The 15370-nt window shown below is 31.4% G+C and overlaps 5 protein-coding genes across 5 annotated transcripts; 2 read left to right on the top strand and 3 right to left on the bottom strand.

The window, feature by feature from the left end:
• Positions 1 to 18: 18 nt before the first annotated feature.
• cubi_01775 (vacuolar ATP synthase subunit) lies at positions 19 to 396 on the bottom strand (the record flags this gene model as incomplete). Its single annotated transcript, XM_029018787.1, has 1 exon — positions 19 to 396. One exon carries the CDS (start codon positions 394 to 396, stop codon positions 19 to 21), a length of 378 nt encoding a protein of 125 aa, XP_028873171.1.
• Positions 397 to 760: 364 nt separating this feature from the next.
• On the bottom strand, positions 761 to 1902 carry cubi_01774 (protein phosphatase 2C; the record flags this gene model as incomplete). The annotated part of the gene is made up of 4 exons (XM_029018786.1): positions 761 to 1481; positions 1543 to 1606; positions 1661 to 1752; positions 1811 to 1902. 4 exons carry the CDS (start codon positions 1900 to 1902, stop codon positions 761 to 763), a joined length of 969 nt encoding a protein of 322 aa, XP_028873170.1.
• A 743-nt stretch (positions 1903 to 2645) lies between these two features.
• Positions 2646 to 5360, top strand: cubi_01773 (uncharacterized protein; the record flags this gene model as incomplete). The annotated part of the gene is made up of 1 exon (XM_029018785.1): positions 2646 to 5360. One exon carries the CDS (start codon positions 2646 to 2648, stop codon positions 5358 to 5360), a length of 2715 nt encoding a protein of 904 aa, XP_028873169.1.
• A 682-nt stretch (positions 5361 to 6042) lies between these two features.
• cubi_01772 (calcium calmodulin dependent protein kinase) lies at positions 6043 to 7590 on the bottom strand (the record flags this gene model as incomplete). The annotated part of the gene is made up of 1 exon (XM_029018784.1): positions 6043 to 7590. One exon carries the CDS (start codon positions 7588 to 7590, stop codon positions 6043 to 6045), a length of 1548 nt encoding a protein of 515 aa, XP_028873168.1.
• A 660-nt stretch (positions 7591 to 8250) lies between these two features.
• Positions 8251 to 15300, top strand: cubi_01771 (leucine-rich repeat-containing protein; the record flags this gene model as incomplete). The annotated part of the gene is made up of 1 exon (XM_029018783.1): positions 8251 to 15300. One exon carries the CDS (start codon positions 8251 to 8253, stop codon positions 15298 to 15300), a length of 7050 nt encoding a protein of 2349 aa, XP_028873167.1.
• Positions 15301 to 15370: the final 70 nt, after the last annotated feature.

Raw genomic sequence — 15370 nt, 5'->3', positions numbered from 1 at the left:
ACTAATGTTATAATATATTCATTCCGGAAGAGAGCCACCGTAAAATAACTTTATTCTTTGCATTACGGAATCTTTGGCTGCGTCGTATGGTTTGTCTTTACTTGGAACTTCCAAAATTGTTGGAATAATCTTGTCGTGAGTATTAACAAGGTATCGAATCTCTTCAGCAATAGTTTGATTAATCATCAATATTCCACAATCTGGCTGACTTGTAAAGTCCTTAAATGTTTCCTCAATTTGAGCTTGAGGAGTTTTTGAATCAACTATTAAAAAATTCGTTTTTCCTTGAGGATCTCTGGATCCGATGCCTGTTAACAGAAATCCAGCAACTGTATCTTCATCTCCAATAACGTATACCTTCAGGTTATGCAATGTATTGCCTCTCTGACCTGACATTTTGTTTCAAAACGATTTATTTCTATTAATATATAGAGTAAAACAAAAAGAGATGCAATACGCCTTAGCGCCAAGCCTGTAAAACTGAAACAAATATGTTCCTCTAAAAAATAACAGAATAAAAACTATCGCAATTCAAACAATATAATATTACAAATATACTTTAAGTAATTCATATGACTATTTATATTTATTTATTTTATATTGCATTTATATGTTAGGTTTTTAGTATGTAATTATGTATTGCAGTAGTGCAGTTGAATGATTCAAAAAAAAATATTTAAGAACCTTTTAATAGACTCAAATGATCTATTGTTCACTTATAATGTAATTCGAGAATATTTATAGAGAAATTCAAGCATCATTACAATAAATTTGTTTTTTTGTGCATAATACATATTGCTGTGAGGTTATCACAGTTTGTATTTCTATTTCGCGTTTCTTCAAGTACTGCGTTTACAAGGTATCTTGCTGGCTGTATTCCAAGCTCTTGTGAATAAAAAGATAAGTCGCAACTTTGTTGGGCAGATAATACATCCCAAATTCCGTCGGTTGCAATGATAAATAATCTATTGTTCTGATTTAAACAAATAGTAGAAATATCTGGAACACAACTGAGCCCATATGGTTTAAGGTCTTTACCTCCAAATGCTCTTGAATATTGTAATTGCATTGGAGTTTCACCTCTTGCTCTTCTCCTGGTGAAGTCTCCGCCCCTAAGAAATGGTTTGTTGTTGTGATTTTGTAAATATTCAACAGAACCACCGTTTTCTATAATTCTTCGATACTCAAGTGGTTGATCTGGTTTATGGTCAATAGTTAAGAACTGTGCTAAATTAATAGAGTTTGAATAGGTACATGCGACAGAACGTGAGTCACCTATATGTGCATTTACAAGTATGTCTTTAATGAAGAGTAGCACAACTCCTGTACAAGAAGAGTAATGTTTCTCCTCGGCTTTACACCTCTCAATAAGTATACTGTCCGCTTTTTTAAATGTGGTTATCATCAAATCTCTCAGAATATTATTAAACTCATCCGTTAATTTTAATTCCCCTTTTTCTATATGTTCAACAATTAACTTCCTGAATTAAATGGAAATTGAAGTAGATCAATTAAAATAATATTTTGAGCGATTTAACTTACCATGTTGGAGTACTTAGCATAGCAGGGACTATTATGTCCTTCACGTTATTTGATGCAAATTCACCTGTGTAATGTTTAATTATAAACGACTGTGAACATGCAAATTTAAAAAACTTACCTACTGTACCATCAAACACACCAAAAAAACAGACATCTTCGTGCCCATTTACGAGTTTGTTACATATGCAAAAACGGTCCTCCTGAGTTTTTCTACTTCCTGTTATTTAATTCGATGAATTATTATTAATAGAAATATTATGAGTAATACTTGCCTATATTTTGGTCAACAGTGACCTCATAATTTCCAAATACCCACGGAGCATCAAACAAATCTGTACACACAGGTAAATTTTCTGGCATTTCTTTCTATTGCATTCAAATAATAAGATGTATATCTCTTCCTACTATATTTTGAAAAGCCAATAATATTCAGAATTACCGCAATATTGCCTCATTTGTGGTAAGCACTAATTTTTCCCTCACCTTTTTTCTCTATCCCCACCATTGAAAATACATCAGTATACCCCCATAAAAATATTGGAAATATTTAATTGAATAACTTCTATATCAGAATTTATGAGAAATTCAACAATAATGACATTAGTATTTAGGAAATAAATTCAATTAAGACTTTTTTTTGTGTTTAGCCAAGTATGGTTGAAATATATGGGGTTTTCATGATATAAACAAGGTAAAATTGCCTTATACTATCCAATGTGCTGATCAATCCGATAAATTTTAATAAATTAGAAATCAATGTGTTTTCATAATTCCTTTAATCTTTAAATATTCGAATGAGTCGGTTTTCTATGTATTGTAAATAAAGAAGTAATTTCATTAAATAATATTTTAATGATTATTCAGGATCGGGTTGACAAATAGAGGTGTATATTAATGCTAGATTTTAAAATATTAGTAGGAAATAATAGACGATTCGTCAGTTTGTATACAAAAAAAAATGATCATCTACATGTGTTTAGGTCATCAAAAAAATGAACTTTGGCGGGATCTGCTGATTTTTATAAAATATTTTCGAATACGCAAGGTAAAGAAATATTCAAAATTATTTATAAGTGGGATTCAAAGAAAGGGTAAAATAATTAATGAGGCTTCCAAGGAGGAAGTTTAGCACCTTTTGGAAAGTTTTATTGGGGAATGTTTTTTTAATAATACTATGCTTATCGAATGTATATTCAACATGGAATTTAGAATGGCTACATTCCAAAATGCCATTTAAATCAAATGTTCCAAGTATAAATAGTGCAGACAAATTGAATTTTCCCGAAATTTCTGGCAGGATTAAAAGTTTTGTGGACTTTAATGGTGATAAATTTACTGATTTGATAATATTTAACGAACAAGAGAAAAAAATTAAAGTATTATTGTGGAACAATACTGAAGGAGAGTTTTATAATGGCCCCATGGTAAATTTTGAGGACAAATTAGCATCCATAATAGCTACAGACTGGACAGGAAATGGTAAAATAGATATTATGGCAACTTTTTATAAAGAACGGAAAACTCATGGTAATAAGCACGACAAAATTGGATTAATGTTATTTTCTTACAACCCTGAAAGTATGGAACTAGAAAAGGTATGGTTTTCACAGGACGGTGATTTTTCAGTGGTTGATCCTTTAGCAATTGACATTAATGGAGATGGAATGTTGGATCTATTGGGTGAGTCAGAGAATGGGAAAAGATTCATTTGGGTAAATGAGAATAACATCGATTCTGTTTTAGATCAAAAAAGTTATAACCATGGCAGCTCACTTGATTACATATTTTTTAAAAAGTATGAATGGGGAAGTGAGATTAGTCAATGGGTAGATCTAGAATCGTCAAATTATAGCTATGGCCGCTTAGTTGAAAATCATTCTTCCGCATTCGTAGATATGGATGGAGATTGCAGATCAGATTTAGTTCTTGAAGTTTATTATGAAGACTCAAATGGAGACTATAATCATCCTGGCTCTCCAGTTAGAAAGGGTTTGGAAATCTGGACGAACGAAATAGTTGGAGATATATCCGTGTTCAGAAGATATTTTCATAATACCCATCAAAAAAACAATAAATTAGGTTTGACACTATTACCAATTGGTGCTTTGAGTATTTCATACTCAGATTTTAATAGAGATGGAACTACGGATCTTATCGTACCTGTTTGCCACCTAGGCAGTTTTGGGTGTGAGTCGAAAAGCCGTTTAGTTTTTGTACCTAATATACATGAATATAAAGACTGTACTAGTACAAACCAGTTTGGCTTTTCTATATATAAAAGTAATATAAAGGAAAATGATAGTGAATTTACTATTAAGTGCAGGAGCCCGAGTATGTATTGTTCTGCATCTCCATTTAAAATTCACAGCTTTACGGATGATGACATTAATCTTATTTTTCAGGAACTCGAATCTTATGATACTAATAAAAATACCGTTGGATTTTTTTCATCTTTATTCGGAGGAAAGAAGGTTGAAAGCCATTCTATGGGTTCAATTTTTAATGATTTTACAGTTTCTGTGATTTCAGATAATATTATTGATGATAATACTACTTTAGAGAAGATAAGTGGCCAATATACTACTGGAAGTGCATTGGAGAATTTTCAGATAAACAATATGGCCAACCAAGTTGCATCTTTTTTTTCGTTTTTTCCTAGTAATAAAGGCGTTAAAGAAACCATTATGCAGTGGGCTACAAACAGAAATGATCAGCTAGAAATAAATGTAGGAGATTTTAATTTGGATGGGTATCCGGATATACTTGCAATATTAAAGTTCGGAAATGGCACAAGGCAAACAAAACTTATAGAGAATTTACCCATTGAAAAAACAATGGTTATTAACAAAACAAATGAATTAATAGGTCAGTTTAATTCCAAAGAACACAACTTAGATGCCAGTAATTCCAATGTTACAAGTTCAAAAGAAAAAAACAAACTCCATGAAATATTATTTAAAATTTTCAAGTCTGCATTTCGATTTTTATCTAAGTTTGTAACAAATAATGACATCATCCAAAGTGGAGATCCTCTTTACAGAAGATTTGCAGTTTCAAGTTCTGTATCAACTTTTACAAATTTTTCTGTTGATTATGCAGCATTTTATGACTTTTTTGAGGATGGTAATTTGGATATTATTTCAGTTTCTTATCCAGAAAAAAGTGGTAAATCTAAAGTTTCATTGAATATTGCCTCCCCAGACAATCCAAATCTTTTTGTTAAAGTTTCCGTATTGAATTTTCCCGTGATCTCAAAATCGTTTCACGGAGATACAAAAAAAACAGGAACTACTTTTTTTGGAGCCACTGTCAAAATTAGAATGACTGGATTAGTGGGCGACGACATTTTAATGACAGCAACGCAAATGTCTCATTCTACCGGAAAAATCCTTCAGACCCCTTTCGTATTATTTGGATTGGGGAAAACAAACAATTATATAGAAGAATTATATGTAGGAACAAACTATATTAATAGAAAGTTGCTTTCAGGAAGTAATTCAATTTTAGAATATAGACAACTGTTTAGTGATGGAATAACAAAATGGAATGATCGAAGTTCTCAATTTACATACACTAATATTTGGACGGGCCTTATTCCAAACACTCAAATCATTGCCCAGCTTAATCCTTTAGATACTCCAAATTATTGGACACTCGTTCTTTCAGTTAGTCCTCAAAAGACTATAAGAGGTGTTTTAATTGTATGCGCCCTAGCACTACTCATTATCGGTATAATTATAATTATATTAGACAGAAAAGAAAAGGCTGAAGATTTGAAAGAACATCAAGGCTTCAAAAGTAACTTCATTTCCGCATAAATTGTTTTCCATATACATTTCATAAATTCTATTGAGATCATTACTTTCGAAAAGTAATTTCTTCATGTGTATAATTTTAAGGTTAAAATGTCAAATTTAACATACATTAAAACGCAGATTTTTTTTTTTTTATCTAGTATTTTCTATATTGTCTTGTTTTCAAACAATCTAACTAATAATTAATTATTTTACTTTTTATTCTAAAATAAACTGTATCAAATTGATTTTTATCACTTATTTTGATTTACACTTTAGAGAATTTTTGAATTTTTTCGTTATTACGAATCTACTAGCTTGATCCTAGTTATCCACGAAAACCAGAAATCCTCATAAAATAAATGGATTAGTATATTGAAGAATGATTTACTAATACTTTGATATTTCAATAAAAGAAGTTAATTATTGGAAAGAATCGTTTTCTTTTTACAAAAAAAAAGATAAATATTGAAACTGTAATTTTGTTTAATTTCTATTCTCAGTAAACTTTTCCATTGCAAATAGAAGAGGTTAATATAATTTGCTGTTTTTTAGACAGCTAAAATAATCTAATTTTTTTTTGGATTTGGAGTTAGGAAAAGGAGCTGAGAAAAAAAATCAAATTTAATTAAAGTATCTGTCGATAAGTAAATATTAAGAATAAAAATTTCTGTTAAAAAACAATCTATTTTAGAATTTGAGAATATTAACCAATTTTTTCGAACTGGGGCTCATTATTGGAACAAAGTTTTTGTATCATTTTACAGAATTCCTCAAAATCTACATCGCCATCATTATTAGAATCTATTCCAGATATCATTTCTTTCCATGTTTTGCTTTCTAAGCGTTCTAATCCAAAAATTGAAGCAAGTTCATCAATACTAATTTTACCATTCCCATCCTGATCAAATTTTTGAAAAGCTGACTCGAGTTTGTCCTTACTTAAAAGAGATTTCCGATCCATTGCAATGGTAACGAACTCTGAATAATCTATGTAACCATTCCTATCGAAGTCTGCAGCTCCTATGATTGCATCTACTTCATTTTCAATGTGAGGTAAATTAAATATTGCTACTTCTTCCCCAGACAATTTTGAGTATCCATCAATAAGTTCTTGGCGATCAAGTTGTCCGTCACCGTTTTTGTCTATATGCCTAAATATATCTGTTAGCTCTTTTGTTTCTTCTTGGGATGTTAGTTTTGAAGCCATATAAAGTAAAGCTGCTTGTGCAAGCTTTTGGGAATTTTGAAATCTGCGCATATTTTCAATAGCATTAGCAAGACTAGGTAGTTCAATACCAGATTCTTTTTTACTGCACATTTCTTTAATCCATGGGTGTTCTAGTGCTTGCTGAGCGGAGATTCGTCTTTGAGAATCATACTGAAGCATCTGTTTAATTAAATCTTTTGCGCCTTCAGAAACACTTTTCCATTCAGGAGAATCAAATGTATATTTGCCCTTTTCAACTTTTTTGAGTATTTCTTGATCTGTTTGTCCTCCGAATGGAGGATAACCTGCTAACAGAATAAACAAAATTACACCTATCGACCAAACGTCACACTTTTCATCATATTTTTTTCTAAGAACTTCAGGAGCAATATAATATGCAGTACCAAGACGTTCTTTCATTTTTTTCTGGTTTTCAAAAACTGCTGAAAGGCCAAAGTCAACAATTTTAATCATTGCGTCCTTATCCTTCGACTCTAATAAAAGATTTTCTGGCTTTAGATCTCTATGAACTATGTTATGTTTATGTAAATAAGTTACTCCACTTAGCACTTGCCTAATAATGACTGCTGCATCTACTTCATTAAATTTCATTCTATGTATTATTTCATCAAATAACTCTCCACCTTTATAACATTCCATAACAATATAGTAATTTCTTTTATCTTCAAAAAAGTCGTACAACTTCATGATATTCGGATGATCTAGTAATTTTAATACTGCGACTTCTTCTAATAACGTTGAGTTTGAAGAAGTGCTAACTGAAGTTTTTCTAATAATTTTTATGGCTCTTTCCACATGGGTAACTTTATCTCTACATAGTAAAACTTCTCCATATGCCCCAGAGCCTAGTTTTTTAACTCTTTGGTACATTTCTGACAAATGACCCTTTTTCGATGTAATAAACATTCCAGGAGTTGCATGTAAGTCATTTTTAATAGCTACTGGTTTGTTTTCTTCTTTTGTATTTTCCTCACGCTTTCGCGAAATAAATTCAACTTTTCCTTTCGAAGGAGTACAACCCATTTTATTCTATTCAACAGGATTTACAAAAAAAATATTTATCTTTATTCTTTTAATTATTAAAAACTAAGTAAAATAATCAAATGCACAGACTAATGTTCTGGTTATTTTATCCAAATGAATTATTAGCCTTAAATATTAATCTATCAGTTAATTTATATTGTAATAATTATTGCTATCTTTCTTCACATAATTTAATTACCAGACGTGTTCTTTCTAGTTCAGTCCCTAACTTCCCTTTATAGTGTTTTTTCCTAATTTTGTCTATCTTTCTTTAATTGACGTCCAGTTATTTTGCCGATCCTAAAAACAATTTTTGGCCTTGTTTTATGGCTTTATAATTACAAAAAACTATCATAAAAATAGTTGTGCTCCTTGGTTGTGCCAAGATCAAATAATTTGTCGATCAATGGGAAAGTAAACATAACTTCAGTTGTTTTACATGTCTTAATTGGCTTTCGCACTGTCTATTCAGATTTACTTTGCATGGATACCGCCAAAACATGGCCGCCAAAGTATCGGATGGCGGTCAAGCAAACTTATAAAAATATTATTAATGGCGGCAATGTGTGTTTTCTTTGAAAATTTGCATGGCAATATAGTACTCAAAAAGTAATTGATGAAATTACTAGGTGCGATTGATAATCAAATGCTTCATTGCTGATGTCAATACAAGATAACGCGACAGAATATGTAACCGAGCTTTCCAAATATGAGTTTTTTAAGCTCCTTGGTAAAGGATGGAAATATAAAAGTCACAAGGTTTTAGATTTTAGTGGTCAGAGATTTAAGCTAACAACTCTAAGAGGCACATCAAATGGTTTGTTGAACAAATACTTGAATTTAAGTGAAATTGAAACAATAGATCTAAGTAATAATGATTTGGTGAGCTTGGAAGACATTTTTAGTTTAGATGACTCTTTAAGGTTTTATTCTTTGATCAATCTGAATTTGATGGGAAACAAGATTTCAAAATTTGAAAATCCAATCTCTTTGCCATACCTAATTAAGCTTAATATAAGTTCAAACAACTTATCAGAATTACCTGATTTAACATGTTTGGAAAATCTTATGTACCTTAATCTTTCTAATAATAACATTCAAATTAATGGATCTAGAAAAGAAGCTTGGAAAAATATAAGCAAATGTACCAAACTAAGACGGTTGGATTTGTCATATAATAACATAAGCATATCGCCAAGTATCTTGGGAAGGTTAGCTCTAATGTTCAAAAATTCTTTGACGGAATTTTCCATTCAAGGAAACCCATTTTGCAGTATATTCCCGGAATATCAATCATTAATAATTTCCTGTTTACCTAAATTAAAATACTTCAATGGACGCGAATTAACGGATTTACAAAGGAAGAGAAATATGAATTTTAACTTTGACCTTATGGATAACTATGATGATGTTTATGATCTGAGACAAGGAAGCAGATATGATGCTACAAAAATCCTTGAACTTGGGAATATTCGCAGTACTAACTATGGCCGTATTGACATATTAATAGAGTTACTTGAATACTTAATTGATGAGGGGCCATCAATACAACTTTGTGCAAACATTCTTCAAGGGTCAGAAACTATTTATAATGAGACAATGAAACCCTGGACAACAGACTATGGGGGTGATTTAGGTGATATAGATCCTTTTGAAGCAAGAAGGTTTATCAATTTATTCAGCCCTTCTGCAAGATTACCTAGCGATAGAGCAAGAGAAACTGAAAGATTTTTGGAACTTTTTGCACTAGCAATTGATCGGCAGGAAGAAAACCCTATTACTCAAAATTCTGACTTTTGTAAGATTTGGTTATTAACTGCCTTGGTTCGTTTAATTCATATTCCAGCAGGAGGGCTTGCAATTGGAGTTTCCAGACTACTTGGAGGCCTTATGAATAAGAAGGATGTTCAAAGTGAAGTTAGTTATATAATAAGCACACTTGTTTTCCCTGCTCTTAAGGGTCGCCAGTTTTCTGACCCAATAGTGCAAACAGTATTTGCATCTGTATCAATTCTGCCGCACAGTAGGTTATTAGCAATGGCACTAAATGATCACATGGGATTGATATTAAATTATACTTCGTCTTATGTTAGAACAGAGTTTCATAAGCCATTAATGTCTATTTTGGCATTAGTATCACTCTACAAAGACAATGCTATTATTTTATCAGGGTATGGTGTGCCAACGGACCTTGCTGGAACATTGATTACTTTATATTTATATTCAACTCCAGCAAACATAAATAAAGGCGGATTTGGAGAGATGGGAAACCAAGGCCAATCATTAACAGTGAATAGACCAAAAAATGAACCATTTTTTAAATGGTCTTCCACTGAACATATATTGTCCGACCAAGCACTCGATTACATTTCTCGCGAGATTTCGGCATCTGGCCAGCTTGGAAGAGGTGACTCATTTTCAATTCACAAGATAGCTAAATTACTTTCAAAAAAACGTAATAAACAGCAAACCATTTATAAAGGAAAACAAAAGGAAACTCTGAACTTAAACATTCTGCCAGATTTTGTTAAATTTACAGACTTTCAACAAGCATTGATCATCTTCTACTTAAAGATAATTAGAAATTGTTGTTTGGCTTCTGAAAAGGCATCAAAAGCATGCGTTGATCTGGGATTACATTCTAATTTTCTAATGCCAATACTTTCTGAATTTTTATCGAGTGGTCTTACATCAAAGTTTGATGAAAAAACATCAATACTATGTTCAGAGGTTATTCAAACTGTAAACTGTTTTGTTGAATCTAGCAAAGTCGCTTTAATGCAAATGATTGTAAATTTTCATCTTATTGATTGGATGTTAATACCTATCAAAGAAACACCATTTGGTGACCCAGATGTCGTATTTGCCTGTATGAGTACATTGTTAAGTATCTGTAATAGAAGTGAACAAGTTGAGTCGATACAATATACCCCAATTTCCGAAAGTTCATCGTTGATAGGGAAGGCTCTAAATATATATAATGGCAATATACCACTTGGAACTCAATTCCGAATTTTTGGAAATGGTGAATCATTCCAAGTTCTCAACTATATTATCCAACAAATGGATTTTTTAAATCCACAATTAGAGTTTTTAAATGGGAACCAATATTTTAGGGAAATGGTTTCATTTTACAGTTCAAATATTGAGGATTCAAATAGTTCTTTAAAAGATTCACTGGAAATATTAAAAAACGCAAACTCAGATAAAGTCCAAAAGAGTATTCAGGCAATTCTCAATATGATTGTATTTCTCTTTCAGAATAAGACGATAGGAATTTGTTCAAAAGTTATCGAGGAGATATATAGAAGAGGTTATTGTATTCTTTTCATGAGGTTGCTTGAGATTCCGGGTGAATCTGTTCCTATTTCAGCTATTCAAATACTTTCCATGATAGATATTACAGAAATGGATACAATATCTATAAATGAACTATTGAGACTTTTAAAGATTGAGTCACTTAACAAAGATAGCGTAAAGAAAAGTGGAAGTGGAGACGAGCTCGCTTTATCTGAAAGTAAAGACATTACTAGTGCCGAAAATGATCTTGCGTTTAATATTTTGGGGCCTCTTTGGACACATATACTTAATTATATTCGTAGACTGATTAATAACAAGGGTAGTAGTAATTGGTATATTTTCAAAGAAACATTTGCAAAAGATATCGGTCTAATCATCTTTTCAGGTCTCAAATATTCTTGGAATCAGTTTATTTTGAACTCTCCTTTTAAGCTTGTTGTCAATCACTTGAGTAATGTAAATGAAGTTCAGATACAAGATATGTTTTCAATTCTTTCTTCTTCTAGAGTTATAAGAGCATTGTCTAGATATAAAGGTTTTAGAGAATATTTGAGGACCCCTGAAATACAGTCCATATTCGAATATTCTTTGAAAAAAGAAGAAAAATACTTTGCTGCATTTGATCCTGACACTGCATTGGAAATTTCGTGGCCGGGAAGATCAGTAGATATATTATTAGGTACTTTTAAGGGCCAAAACAGACTTTCATCTTCAAAAAAGGTTGCAGTTAGAGTTCTTTGTAGATTGGCTGACGTATTAACTGGGGTATCGGATGAAGAGCTATTTGAGCTCGAAAAGTCGCAGCTTGATTACACATTGCAATTTAAGAAAAAAACTAACTCACTTATTGAAGGGATTTCTACTCTGGAAAGTAATTTTATGAATATTATTTCAAGGGAATCAAGTATGTGGGATTTAACATTGGAGCCTTTTATCGAACAACTTTTATTTTTGGATGAAATGGAATTTTCTGACAAATTAATTCAAGATGAAATGTTTGTTGAGGCTGATGGAATTATTAGAGTTTACCTATTTTTATCAAATTTAATTGATGACGAATTCAGGGACACCAAAGAGAACTCGAATAACTTAATTGAAAGTTTTGACAACAAAAAATCTATTATTTCAACGGCAAATACTTGGGCAGGAATATTAAAAGGGTCTATTATAATTAAAGAAAAACGAGTTTCAGAAAAGATTGAAGAAGAAGAAGACGATGATGATGAAGATGAGTATGATGATGATAATGCTGAAAATGAAATGGATGGAGAAAATAAAGGATGGAGAAGTATTTTTAACTTGAAAAGTAATAAAGAAATCGGTGAGGGACTAGAAGATCATAATATTGAGGATGAAACAGGTTTGCCAGTGTTATCTGGAAGCGATGATCAAGAAAGTTTGCTTTATTTATCAGATTCTGATGTTGAAATTGAAGAAATCGCAGACTTGGATTATGAAGCTAACCCTAATGAGGAGACAATCATTATACACCCGAGAGCAAGGAATATTGTACATGGTGTTTACAACAAATATGGGCCATTAACAACAGGTTCAATAGAAAATGATTTAAAAGTTTCTAGCTCATTCATTTTTGATAACATCGGAGGCGCAAATTCTAGTAACTCTATTAGTTTGACTTCAACATCTTTAAGTTCATCTGAGGCTGTAAAGGCTCAAAACAAATTAGAAGGATCCGGCTCTGTTTGGAAGAACATTATTTCTGCAACAGTGAATAATCATCTTGCCGTTGCAGCGTTTTTGAGGATAATATTTGTAAGTATAAAATCAAATACTAGTTTGAAACTGAGGAATTATGCAAAGAAAGTCATGATGAAGCCTTATGTTTTGGATGGAACCGCAAAACTAGTATTAAGCTGTGGAATATTAGAATCTCATGTGGCTTCAAAGTTTTTAATAATATTAAGTGAAATTTTTGAGCTTGAAACAAATACTAATGCAGCATCCATGGATCTTCTAATACCTTTATATATCGGATTTTGGTTTATAAACTCAATCTTGGATACTATCGTTTATATATTACAACAAGCAACAAAAAGGCATTTAAAGCCTGAGGAGCAACTACTATGTACTTCCTTATGTAAAGCAATATATTCAATGTTAGATTCATTGGGAAATATACAATTTTCTAGAACTGAATCGATAAATGAATATGGGTTGGAAAAATCCATTCGTTATTTTATTAGCCCATTATTATTAAATTGTCTAGAACAAATGGTACTATTTGATATACAGGTATCGATAGGTAGCAGTCATGGCAGCTATATGGCTCATATCCCATTAATGTTTTCTAGAAAATACATACTAGGAAAAAAAGAGGAGATGCCAGAGACCATAATTAAGTTAAGAGAATTAATGAGACAATATAGTTCAAAATCTCTTTCATTATTGATGGAAAAATCTTCAAAGTATAGATACTATGTTGTGGAAGGCTTTACATTCCAGACTATCTTTAGGCATTTTCCACTAAGACGCTCTTTTATGTTTGAGTTAATGGAACATGTTAATACTTTACATTTTTCAAAGGGTGTGGAACTCTTTTTATCATATTATTATGAAAGAAATGAGAGGATAATTGGCGTTTATCCTTGCTATGTATTTATCCAGACCAAAGAACTAAGAGATTATGTTAAAAAAGAGAAAAAAAATAAAGATAGCAAACACTCAGATAAGAAAGGTAATGATATATCTGCAGGTATTGCTAAATATACAGGAATAGATCTATCAAAGGTTTTGGGAGACAATTCCGATAATGAAGACCCAGGACCTCCTCCAAGCATAAGAAGTGTTTTAATATTGACTACAAATGCTTATTATATTTTTGAAAGACCAAAAACGGTGAGAAATGTAGTATCAACAGAGCAATTTAAGTATAAAGAGGACCCGATTGCCATTATAAAAAGGGAATATTCCGACCTAAAGAGAATAGTTAGAAGTTTTTTAGGCGAACAATCCGCAATGCTTGGATGGAACTGTAATTCTCATTATAAATCTCAAAACGATAAAAAGTTGGAAAATATTGATGAGACAAAAGAATATAATTTTACGTGGAGGAACACAATTTATGACATAATCATTTTTGACAAGATTGAAGATAGAGATGAAATGTTGAATCGAATCAGAAAAAAATCTGCAGAATTTTTGAGTATGCCATTGAATATATATAATGATTTTGTCAGTAGAAGTTGTTTGAGCCATTTATTAAGAATTGAAAATGTTAGAGCAATACAATTTGCTCTGGGTGAAAAGATAAAGCCTGATGAGATTAAAAACCCAAAAATAGATAAGTTATATTCTTTAAGACCACCAGATGTAAAAAAAAAGAAGTTTTTTATTGATGAAATGATAGATACAGTTTCTGATCTAATTTTCCCTCCAAAGCGTAAAAGTAGATTTCCTATTGCTCCATATCCGAGAGCAGCGATTTTACATGATGCGGAAAAGGCACAGCTAAAATTATATGTAATAACAATTAATAGTGTTTATGAGTTTCTTGTAGATTGGAGATTTTGGTTTTGCCCTGATTCAAACATGCTAGAAACTGGTGAGGATTTATATTTTAGAAGAGAAATGGTAATACCACCAAACGTCGAGATTTCAAGTTTAAAAGAAGTGAATGATGATATTTCTGGAATTCAAAAGCGTGGGCTGATGAATTTTTTGGGAATATTAGATAAAATACCCAATCAAAATGTAAATATATATGGGAGCGAACTTCAGGATAATGATAATGAAACAAAGGATAACAAAAATGAGAACAATAAAAACTCAAAAACAACGAAAACCAATAAAGAAAAAATAGAAAGTAAATCTATTGGAATCTCATTAAAAAATTTTAGATCTGAATTTTCCACATGGTATGAAACAAGGTTAAAACTTGCCAAAGAAAATTTATTTCAAAAACTACGTGTTTTCAGGATTCATCGTTTAAGAATTGCACAATTTGGGCCATTAGAAGAACCAGAAGTCAAATTAGTATATCAATTATGCCCGAAAAAAAAAAAGAAGAGAAAGAAGTCGAAAAATAAACGAGAAATGTCCAAAAAGGACACAGAAAATGATGCAAAAACTAAAAATCTCAAACCTACAAGTAGTGATGAAGATCCTTTATTAGAATCTGACGAAAGTGATGGTGATATTAGCGATTCGAAGGATGCCACCAGTAAAGAAAGAAAAAAGCTGTCTAGACTAACTTCCCTTCAAATCATTTTTCTTGATGATTCAGCGAGAGAAAGATTTAAGATAGGTATTGCAATAGTCATTAATGAACTCGAAAATTCCAACGACTGGAAGAGAAGAATGGTTCCTGTGCTCAATCCTCCAAATCTCAACAAAGTCCAACAAAAAAACTACAAAAACGATAAATCGGTATTCTCCTCGTTCTTATTATAATAAAAAGTAACATTTATTTTGATAATTTTAAGGTAAATTATTAGGCGCCAACATAATTTTGATACTAAAA

Source organism: Cryptosporidium ubiquitum (assembly GCF_001865345.1).
Source record: "Cryptosporidium ubiquitum isolate 39726 chromosome Unknown contig_21, whole genome shotgun sequence".
In the NCBI taxonomy this organism is placed as follows: Eukaryota; Apicomplexa; class Conoidasida; order Eucoccidiorida; family Cryptosporidiidae; genus Cryptosporidium; species Cryptosporidium ubiquitum.
This window is presented reverse-complemented; position numbering and strand designations above follow the sequence as displayed.